At 44.5% G+C, this 12,183-nt stretch overlaps 1 protein-coding gene across 1 annotated transcript in view; it reads right to left on the bottom strand.

The window, feature by feature from the left end:
* Positions 1-7,885: 7,885 nt before the first annotated feature.
* Oat (Ornithine aminotransferase precursor) overlaps positions 7,886-12,183 on the bottom strand; it is a 68,053-nt gene continuing 63,755 nt past the window's right edge. Inside the window, exon 9 of the mRNA XM_065449789.1 lies at positions 7,886-8,124. Coding sequence (XP_065305861.1) covers positions 7,961-8,124 — 164 coding nt within the window. The 3' untranslated portion in view covers positions 7,886-7,960. The remainder of the gene's footprint in view (positions 8,125-12,183) is intronic.

Here is a 12,183-nt window from a genome sequence, read left to right on the forward strand (position 1 = left end):
GCAGACCACGCTGCGAGCTCGCCGCAGCCTATAGTTTAACTTAAACGGACTCTCCGTGTGCCGTGCGACGTAATGCCAGGAGCAGAAGGAATCGGTGAGGCCGATCAAGAGAGACCTAGCCCAGCCTCGAAAAGGCGTCACCGTCATTACTTCTGCGTCGTGGGCTGCCATGAACAAGAAGGCCTGCATCCCAACATCAGATTCTACCGTTTTCCTTCAAGGCCTCACGAAGTGGAGCGTCGGGCGCGCTGCATAGCTACAGTTCGTCGCGCTGAGTAAGCGAAACTTCGCGCCATGCTGACTGCTTCGCCTGTCTTGAAGCTTGCTTGATTATCTTCGTTCTAAAGTTCAGTGTTTCGCACCTACAGTCCCGACGGCAGACCGACGATAGCAGCAGGCATGGCTGGTAATTCACGATTCGAGACCCGGCCACAGCGACAATTAACAATTCGACCGATGCGTAGTGGTGAAGTGACCAGGTGTGTGCAAATGAGCACAAATGGTCGGGCTCATTCGATGACAATTCACTACTCCACTACGAGCAGCACAGGTTAAGAGAGATAAATGCGCTCATCCTTGATCTCAAGCCAGCACGTTGAGGCAGCGCAGCAAGGCAGTATTGATTGCAGCACATCGATGTTCGAGCGCTGTCATGAAAAGCTACATCAAGCGAGCAGTGCACGAGCTCGCGGTGCAGCGCGATTCGCACGTACGTGCGAGCTCATTTGCATTGCATATCAGTTATCACCAGTTACTAAAAGGGACAGATGGCCGCTACTACAACGCAGACATAACTACTTGTTTAGCGGCATGCAGTCAACAAAGATTGCAGGACGCCCGCCGTTTCGCGGCATGTCGAAAGACCGCTGCCGTCGCGGCGCGTACGATCGTGCGCCGGAGCAGTTCGTACATCGCGGCGTGTACCGTCGTGTGCTCGAGCAGTTCCGTACACATGATGTCTGCTTATCGCTGCTGTGGATTCATTTATAGCAAGCATTTCCTCGCGTTTGTGCGCCTGAATCTAGCAGCTAGCGTGCAAACCTTACCTGAAGTTCCACTTCGTACGCGACTCGCTTCGCTTGCGATTGACACGGTGCTAAAACTTCGCCGCCTAATTCTTCAACGGCGTACACGTATTCGGCACTGCATAATTTCTTGCCTTTACGCAGCCTACCTTCCCTGAAAAAATCTTCGGCGCCCGATATTCGCTGCAGGCCGTGAAACAACACAACCGAAAGTGGCGGGTCCATATTGTAAACGTGCTTTCCGAAGCAGACGACCGAGCTTGGTACGACCCATTTTTGCGCAGAGGGCGCTTTTTAGCACCTTTTTTCGCAGCGCCCCCTGGGCAATGCAAGAGCCCCATGCAGTATCTATCGTTCACGCATTCTCCGACCTTTTACGACCGCCATTGGGCTGGTGCGGTAGACTAAAGGCCCAACCACAAGCAGCACAGGATACGCGCCTCGCTACGCGTACACGTAAGCGTGCGCGTACGCAGGTGGTGAAGGGAAGCGTGGCCAGCCACACGATACGCGCACACGTGCGCGTAGCACAGGGCTGACACACCAGCGGCTCAGCGATGGCGGAAACGTTCGTCTTTGGCTTTGAGAAAAGTTTATCCTTAATTTCATTATGGCTAGCATTTTCTATTTATGAATGTTAGAGCTAGTATATTGTTTTTAAGTTGAGAAAAGCACGTCGTTTGTATCTGCACATTCTTGTGGCAAGCAAAGCTACATCAATGATGAACATCACGCGCGATAGCGTCTGCTTGCTCACGACTGCAGCTGACAAATGCGCGCGACCTCGCACGACGTTGCTGTCGAGCTTTTGCTTAGCCGCTTGCTTCGCCCAACGTTACTAGATAGCGTTGGTGCGAGCAACGTTTGTGCGGGCGGACAGAGACGCCGATGCGTGAAGCAGCGTGCCACGTTTTGCTCGTGTTTCTTATTAGTGTGCCAGGAAAATGCTGCTCGCCTTGCGAACAAACGTGCCTGCAATGAAACAAGAAAAACCACGAGAAAGAGACAAAGTGATAGCTAGGGAGGGTGCAGCGCCCTTCCTATCACTTTGTATATTTTTACTCGTGCTTTTTTGTTTGTGGTAATAAAACCTTGCTAGCATTATACGACGAAATAGTGTACGTGACCACCGCCTTTGAACTTCGTGCGCATTTCCTATGGGCTATAAACTTGTTACACTAATCATTTCAGGTGATCAAAGGTTTTTTTTTTTTTTTGGAACTGCTAAACTTGACAGAACAGAATGCAATTCAAAAGAACCTGAAGCTTTTTGCATCATAACAAACGATGCGAGTAGCGAGTAGCATAGTAGTAGTAGTAGTAGTAGTAGTAGTAGTAGTAGTAGTAGTAGAGTAGCATAGCGAGTAGTAGCATAACGAGTAGCGATGGGCATAGGGTGCCTCGATGCGCGCGGCCCCCCTCCGCCGCTCACGGAGCGGCGGAGGGGGGCGCGCGCATCGAGGCACCCTACCTGGGCATGTTAGCCAGCGCCACCACTCACAGACCTTGGCGGCGGACGTGGAACGTCTTTTTTGCCGCAGGCGTCACGAGAACGTGATCTTTTTGGGTGACGGCAACTGGTCAATAAACCCACATATGCTACCTGAAGGCATCAATGTTGCCGGATTCGAGACCCTCGTTATGTAATAAACGGGGTTGACCGAGGGGCCCGATTTTTATTATATCATAAGAAGCCAACATCGCACTCGCAACATCGCACTATCAAGTGCGCATATCATCGCACTTACTGAAACTTGGCTATCACCTGCCGTGGTTGCTCAGTGGCTATGCTGTTGGGCTGCTGAGCACGAGGTCGCGGGATCGAATCCCGGCCACGGCGGCCGCATTTCGATGGGAGCGAAATGCGAAAACACCCGTGTATTTTGGTGCACGTTAAAGAACCCCAGGTGGTCGAAATTTCCGGAGTCCTCCACTACGGCGTGCCTCATAATCAGAAAGTGGTTTTGGCGCGTGAAACCCCATAATTTAATTTTTTATATATAATGATGTAGGCAAAATCAGAAATTTGCTACGTTATATCGAAATTTTGTTGTATTGAAATTCGGCCTTTTATGCAAAAAAAGTGCAGTCGCCGATCAATTTTTCTTACACAGATAGGGGCCGCAGAATTTTCTGAATTATCGGGCAGTCGAAAAATGCAAATTTGAACGAGAAAAATAATTCATTTTGATGAATTTGGGAATCGGCGACGAATAATACGATTTCACGCCACGTCGACGATATCTTCACATCGGCGGTACGAAGTGATGCCAGCCACGCTGTCGCGTGCACTCCACCCCCGCGGCTGATAGCGTCACCCGCACTGAGACGACACTATCATGAAAAGCGCTGACAGCGGGGAACGAATGCTTCTTCTTCCTCTCGCTCCAACGGGTCGCCGAAACTCGAGATTACGCACTCTCCCATGCTAAATGCACGGTACAGCTTACACATTGCCACGCCGTCTCGGCACGCCCACACTTTGCACATGCGGCAGATTACCTCTTAAGCAGGATGCACTTGCACCCCCCTCCCCCCCCCCCCTCACGCACGCTTGATCGCGTTACCGCGAACTCGCTTCCCTCCCCCTCTTTCTCTTTGCTTCCGCGGGAAGGCGGCGCTCGAGAAGCCACCATCTTTCTTGTCTCACCCTCGCACAGTTTCACTCGCACCTAAAGCACAAAGTGCGCGGGGCGCGATAGCATCTTATCGCACTTATACCTAATACAGAACATGATGCATCTCCACTTCCGCGGTCGCTCTTGTCGCGCCACACGCGATTTGAGGTGCGTTTGCAAGCAGCCGCTTGTAATTCAACTAGTATGTGACCGTCTGCGTCGGCGGAAGTTTCCATTTATTGTCTCGGCTTTCCTTTGCGGCGGAAGCGAACTTTCGTTATATTGAAATCGCATACACAGTTCGTTAAACTGAGGTTCTAAATGGTGTTTTATGGACAAGAGGTGGACAAGAGGTTATGAAAAATTCAATACTTCTTTATATAGAGAATTTCGTTATATTGAAGTTCATTATATTGAGGTTTAACTGTATATGAGACAGTGAGAGGGGCTGAAGGAGGGGGATGAGTGTTAGTGTCCAGTGGAGAACCCCCGCCTTCTTTGAGATAGACTGAGCTACGTCGCTGGGCATAGCCTGAGTAGAGTGAAAGCTCCGTGTGTGTGTGCCTGCGCACACAGATTTCATTCTTCTGGGTCGAAGACACTGACTGCGCTTATACAGCATCAAACAGCAAGTGCTCAAGTCATTTCACGATTCATCATGCTCCTCCTGCTTTCTCTGTATGCCCTCTCCCCTTCAGTGTGATGTAGCAGGTCAGAGACATATGCTTCCCCAGCCAACCTCTTCTCCACCTTTGCACTCAAAAGATTTTACCAGTTCTGCACAGAGTGGATTGATTCAGCAAGGGTGATGTTTGCATCAAGGTGAACATTGAAATTTGTTAACAGAGTATAAAATTAATATAAATGTCATCGTAGATGACTAATTGAATAGCCGGGTGTGCTGTCGACGGGCACTCATATGCTTCAGACCATGGTATCTTTGTTGGCCCATAAACGATGGCGTTTTTCAAATTTTTTTGACTGAAGTGGCCTTTGACACCAAAGTACTCATCGGCACCATTCATACGGTCTTCCTGGCAGGCCTCCCCAATTGATGGGAGAGTTGACCATAATTTGCTGTTCTTCGACATTCTTCACAGCACCAAACACAAGAAGTCAAACAATTGTTCCACCTCACTCGGCGCTAAACCACATGACCTCGCGCATCTGGCGTGCAACAGTGGCAGAGTTAGATTCGCGACAGGAGTGTTGCGTTGGTGTCTGATGTAGCAAATAAACGGTTCTTTAAAGTGCTGTGGAGAAAAAGAATTCTAATGTCTCTGTGCCACACTACATTACACACACAGAGGCGAAATGGGTATCCCCATTTCTCGCCGAGTGCTTATGTAATTCAGTTAGGTTCAGAAAACTGTCACAGTAGCCAAAGAAAAGTATTCCCTTTAAAATTTCCACTCTTTGCCAATACAGCGGCACCGCAGTTTTTAACTGCATGGACCTCCTAAATTTAAGAAATGTAACTTCACACAGCCAAGCTTAGTATACATGCTCATCAGAGGACCCTCACGCTGCGACAGCTAAACAAAATGAAATGAATACCTCTTAGCAAAATGTCTTAAAGCTCAGAATCGCAAAGTCTGCTCGTGGGCCTAACTTTACACTGCAAACATGCAGTGACGGAGTACGATTACGACAAGCATCACCAGTTGCTGGGCACCACCTCTATTAAACAGCATTGGCTTCAAGTACATACACTACCATTAGAATCTGGTGTACGAAATTTTGCTGAAATACGTAGTAAGGTCATGAACTTGGCGGACAAAGTCCGGGCACAGTACGAAGCAACGACGATTGGTTTCTCACTGGCTGGGCCCACAAGTATGGCACTTCTTTTCTAGAATATACCTAATTTATTTATTTATTTATTTCAAAATACTGCAGGCAGCAATGCTGCCCTAGCAGGAGAGAGTTACATCAAGTGCAATGACAAAGATTTCACAAAGGAATCTACATTTGCACAATCAACAACAGACGCTGGCAGACAATTCCACTCTTCAATTGTGAGCGGAAAAAAAGACTTCTGAAACAATTTCGTCCTTGCAAAGTACGGGCGGATAACATTCGAGTGATTAATTCTAGAAGATCTGTGTTGTGAGCGGGAAAGATAAGTTTCGCGCGGGAGACCAATTTTGTTTTGATATATCAAATAAAGCGTCTTTAGTCTCGCAATCTTTCGGCGTACACAGAGGGGTTCCAGATTCAGTCGCTGCAACATGTCAGTAACAGATGATGTAGATCGATAGTCAGACACAATAAATCGAGCAGCCAGGCGCTGAATTCGTTCTACTTGTGCGATATCTTTAACGTAGTATGGGTCCCATACTGCGGAAGCGTACTCAAGGACTGGTCGAACCAAAGTGCGATATGCCTCGAGTTTAACACTTGACGGCGAGTCTTTTAGCTTCCTGCGCAAAAAGCAAAGTTTATTGAACGCTGTTGTACAAACGTTCTTCAAATGTTTGTCCCATTTTAAGTTGCTTGTGATGGTTAGTCCTAAATATTTGGCAGACGTTACCGATTGAATAGCTTTATTAGCAATGTGGTACGTATGAGACAGTGGCTTTTTCTTTGTGGTTATTGTCATGGCAACGGTTTTATCAAAATTTATTTGCATACCGTTTCGTTCGCACCAATCCGCGAGTGTACAGAGGCTATTGTTCAGTAGTATTTGGCAAGAGGAGCTCTTGACAACAGTATACATCACGCAGTCATCAGCGAACAATTTTATTGCAACAGAGTTATCGATGTTAGAAGCAATGCCGTTTATATAAATTAAAAACAACAGGGGATCAAGCACTGAACCTTGTGGAACTCCAGACAATACCGGCAGATCAGCAGACCTAACACCCGCACACTCCACAAACTGTGATCGATTACTCAGATAAGCCTGCAACCATAATATCAATCTCTCAGGAAGCCCGGCATCCCTTAATCTGTCAATGAGTAAAGTGTGTGGCACACGATCAAAGGCTTTTGACATGTCAAGAAAAACCGCATCTATCTGCCAACAATTATCTAGAGCTGAAGCAAAATCATGTATAACCGAAATTAGTTGTGTAGTTGTTGAGACAGTCCTCCGGAAACCATGCTGATACTCAACGAAGAATTTTTTTGATTCAAAGTACTGAGATATATGGTGAGCTATTACATGCTCCAGCAATTTACAGCATGTGCTTATTAGAGAAATTGGTCCGTAGTTACGAGCTTCTAGCCTGTCTCCCGATTTAAATATGGGAACTACTCTTGCCGTGAGCCAATCTGCGGGTAAGGAGCATTGGTTGAGTGATGCGTTAAACAGAATATAAAGGTAATGGGACACAATCTCCGAGTACCGTACAAGGAAGGCATTCGGTATGCCGTCAGCACCACTTGACTTTTTCACTTTTATATTTAAAAGAAGAGAAAGTATTCCTTCGCGACCAAGAACTAGGTCGGGCATTGAGTTTGCAACGGGCGGTGGGTCAGAGTATTGCGTTCGTAAATGTTGAGCATTTGGTCTTGTAAACGCTTGATGAAAAGTATTGTTAAATTCATTTACAACAAGAGTAAGATTTGTACACATGTTACCATTAATCTTTAGATAATTTACGCGCGGTTGGGAACCTGACAAGTAGCGCCAGAATTTCTCAGGAGATTCCTTCAAGAAAGCTGTAAGAGTTTGGCCATAAAATTTACTACGCGCAAGCTTCAATTTAGTAACTTCTTGAAGGGCGGTTAATGCTGACGTAGTTTTACCCTTCCTTTTTCGCTTAATACGCCGCTTTAGATGGATTATGTCCCGACTAATCCATGGGTTCCGACGCTTTGTAATCTTTCTACGCAAAGGAACAAACCTGTCAATGCATGATGACACTAATTTCTTGAACTCGTTCCAAAGATGAGAAACATCGCCACCATGCTCAAAATCAAAAAGTGAGAAATGCATTGCATCTAGGACAGATTCATCATCTGCAGCAGAAAAGTCATGAAAAGTTGCTACCGAGGGAGGTGCTTTTGTGCTATTGCTATTGCTATTGCTGCTTCAGTTTCTTATTGTTTGCTTGCCATATTCATTTTACTGCTTGCTTTTGTCATAGAGGATATTTAATGAAGTCGCAAAATGTTGAAAGGATTCTGAATGCTGCATTAAAGGTATATATGCAAGAAAACGTGCTAACACTGGTATTATCCCTTATTGCACATGTAATGTACGAGTTCCTAAAAGCACACGAGTGATGCAGCAACTGAAATTCAAGAACATACGTTTATTGGATGCTTATAGCATTGTTGATTGAACAAACAAACCATGTAATATCACTGTCACTTCATGCTTGCCATTGTTTCCCCGATGATTTCAATGCACTGCCGCAGTTCCTTTTCAGTGATAACCAAGGGTGGTGCCAGACGTATCTTGTCTCCATGAGTGGGCTTAGCAAGAAGGCCATTTTCCTTTAGCTTCAAGCAGATTTCCCAGGCATCGAGCCCTGAAAGAAAAATGTGACAAGTGCTGGCCTTTACACTGCTAGTGCTACGCTACTACATATTTCACAACACAGCTTTCAGTCAATGAAGCACATGCTCCAACTGCTTTCACATGGCAGATTAGAAACTCAATTTGTATCACTGGGTGCTGAAATATAGTACCGTTCAAACGAGTTCAATGGCAACAAAAATTTCAGTCCTCTTCTACATAGGCTAAGTTCAAAATATTGTTGACCCTTTATCTTCCAGACGCACGCTCATGTACTCATTCAAATAGATTCATTATATCATTTATATTCGAAACTGAATCGTGCAAGTCCAGAAGAACAGACTGTTAAACTACTAGATGGTTTGATACATGTACGGGGACCATAGCATTTAGGAAACGTCCTTGGCTTTCTTTCTTGCCTGCCTCACTAAGTGCTACAGTCCCACAATGTGTCCAGGTTTTAGTTCTATTTGCTTTGTTCACTAAACGCAAACTGCTCATTAGATCATTTCAGGTTAGGGAGCTGAGACTTTGGAGTCTCATAAGTAGGTTTATGCTTTGTTTTCCTTTGGTAATAAATAATTATGCTTTCACGCAATAAATTTTACATTTTACATATGCAGGGATGGAAGTGGCTAAGGGAGTTTTGAAGCACCTCTGGAAGCAGCAAACTTGGCACATTGGAGCAGGTTTGGAGCGGGAATTGTTCATTTTGGAGCTGAAGGTAAGCGCTGTGGAGCACGCTAGGTTAGGATCAACATGAGTGAAATTCAGACAAATCAAGAAAAAATTTTCTTTATTTCACTTTGCAGAACACTATTAGGTTACGGTGAATCAACACTGTGGAAGCCCTCGTGGTGGAGGAAAGTTCACTAAAAAAATTAATGTACACCTGACAAAGGAAACCTATGCGAGTTTCTCGGAAACCACTATTAAGTTGCACACTGGACATGCCAAGTAAATGTGGCCAAGAAAAAACAAAAAAACAAGGGATTTACGTGAACAGCACCTATTATTTGTTGATAGGCTTTTGTTATTGCTAGTCAAGTTTTATTTTTCGTTGTGCACAAGCAACTAATATTTATGATTTATTAGGTAACATTTTTTACCTCACTTATTGGATAAGCATATTGGATAATTCAAACTCTAGGTTCTTTTAAATCCAGTTATCGCTGATGTTTCAATGTCCTCAACAAATTTTTATTGACATCTCGTCATTTAGATCCCCTCTTAAAGTTCATTTGTTATGACATATTCCTTTACAACAAACAAGAAATACTGACTGTGACAACAAACAACACCTATCAACACACAGTGAATGTGGTTTGTGTAATGCCCTCAGTTATTTTTTAATGTGATAGAAATTATATGGATACTCCAAATATATTTTTGCCATCGCCGTGATGTTCAGTATAAAGTCTAAGGGCGATAACACCGTCACCGCGTGCCGTATGCTGTATGCGTGAGTGAAAGCCTGCGAGGATCAGCCGACAATCACGGCTCAATCTTGCGCACGAAAAGGAGGAAAGCAGGGAAGAAGCGCGCCATCTTCCATCGCTCGCGAGGCACTGGGGCAGGTCAGGGACTGAACGGGATGGCGGTTCTACTCCAGTTGCTCCTGCATGTGGCGTGACGTGCGGGCGCCCATATCTCGAAAGTGATCCAAGATGTGGACAAAGTGCGCGGTCACACGGGCCTCATCATCAAAGCGATCTGTGATAGGTACAAAGTGTGCAGAGTGCTGGTAGCTTCGTATGCGCTGTGCTTTTGATGCTTAGTTCATGATGAAGCGAGACTCGGCACGAAGGCCCAGTCACTCGCTGCTGCTACGCTTCAGTCCAGCATTTTGACAGCAAGTTTCCATGGTCATCGAGTGAGATGTGTTCATATTTACCTGTGCGTGCATAACACCACGCTTGTTAATTTAGTTAGTAAGCAAATGTTTACAAGTTTCACAGCTGATAAATCTACTATCTTTAATTTGTATAGCTATCTACTGATTTTCTGTCGCAATCGATGCTTCGCCTTTCAGACGAAGCTGTGACTTTTTAATTCTTGGCGACATTCAGTTGGCATAGCAGAGTACCACAGAATAAACATGAAGCTACTGTGTTGGTCATTGCATGTTTGCCAGTATTCCACGTAACTTGGTGGAAAGAAATTTTTTAAAAAAGCTGAGACATTTATGAATTTATGAAAAGAATAAAGAGAAAAAAAAAGTGCTCAGTAGCTTTCCGATCAGCATCCCCGAACAATATTTTGCACAACCTCGATTATTAGGGCTGCCCCATAAAGACAACTTAAAACTGCGACTGGTATTTTGAATGCTAAACAATGGTTTCTTAAATGTTTTGGACTTGATCAGCGCAAGTTGCATTGTGAAGATCATTGCTGCGAATGCAATTTCTGTCGTTCACGCGTTCTCCAACCCTTTACAACTGCTATTAGGCCGCAACGGTAGACTAAAACCGAAACTTTACATCTTCATTTTATGGCCGCAAAAGTCTCGTTTTGTATGGTATGGCTGTGCAGACTATAGAGTAACCGGAGTGCAAATTTGAGTGATGATTACAGTTGCCATTGGATATTACTGGTCAAGAAGTTTCACGAAAGCAAGCAGCTCATTTGTCAGAGTACCACACTACCATCCCGGTAACCAGACGTGGTGCATGTACGAAATACATTTTAACGTTACACGCATAGTGTTCGCTATTAATCAATGCAGATTTCCCAATAGGGCATACAAGCGAACTTTAACATGTATAATGACAGATCATACGATTTATTAATTCAGCTGAGAGCGCTGCTTTCTTTCCCGACTGTCCCATAAAGAGAGCATCAGTTCAAATCATCTTTAGCTAGTCCGCATATTACTCAAACACGCAAGACTTATATAAAACATTTGTAATGCATAGTATAGCAAAAAGGATTTTAGTTTTCCTGCGGCCAAGTTATAATGCTCCGCCAAACAAGCCTACACTCCAAAGACGCTGAAACGGATTGCTTTAGCTTCGCTTCCAGGACTAAACGCTAGCCAACACATGGCTGTGCAGTTGCCACTGAACACGAACACCCCACAAAATTTTACAACTTCATTTGAAGTTACCGTTCTGGCGTATGTTGGCGCAGCTCAGCGTTTTGGCACAAGATGGCACATTTGGCACAGCACTTCCACCTCTGCATATGTGTTGTGGAAAAGTGCTTTCAGAACAGGCGTGCTCCTTTAATGCATGGATAAATATGACAGTTGAACCACAATACATTTTCCTAACAGAAAGTATGCAGAACTTGGCATAATAAACAAACTTTAGGAAATTTTTCACCGGAAAATTCCTGTGAGGGGGCTTACTAAAGAGATGCATTAAACGATGTTAGACTGCTAAGTTATATCTTCAAAGCTGAGAAAATGAAGTCATATCATTGTATGAATTTCACACCCAAATCACGACCAAGGAAGGACTGGATTCAAATGTACATATATTTTTATATATGTCAGCTGAGCAACAGAAGATGCAAGATATTTGTTAAAACTAAATTGTCAACTGACATATCTATATGATAAATTTTCTAAAGAATATTGATTGATACGATTGATATTTGACAGCAAAAGAAAAATCTGTAAGCAGATCAGCAACAAAACACCACAGCAAATGAGGAAGACTATGCCTGCTCAAGTAGCTTCATATGACTGCAGAAACGGTTAAGTGCCAGTATTCGTGCCCACCTATATCAATTCATATGTATACACTTCCATTAATTCAACTCTGGCTAATTCAATTTTTCAGTTGAGTTTATCCTGACCAAAGGTCCTGGCAGGTGCCTGTATATGTATATGGGCCAAATTTTTTTTATTTTGATCCTGAAATAGGCCTTCGCTAGAAAATTACTCACTTCACTGGTCAGAACACATGTGCCTGACCCCAACAATGACCACAATTGTTAATGCAACAGCTGCACACAGCGTCTGTATTAACAGAACTAGGGGGCAGTGAATGCATTCAATGTGCAGGGGCGGGACTGCCCAAAGTAATTTTGGAGCAAGTGAATTTGCTGTTTGGAGCAGAAAAAAACT

The sequence above is a fragment of the Dermacentor albipictus genome, chromosome 1, assembly GCF_038994185.2.
Source record: "Dermacentor albipictus isolate Rhodes 1998 colony chromosome 1, USDA_Dalb.pri_finalv2, whole genome shotgun sequence".
NCBI lineage: Eukaryota > Metazoa > Arthropoda > Arachnida > Ixodida > Ixodidae > Dermacentor > Dermacentor albipictus.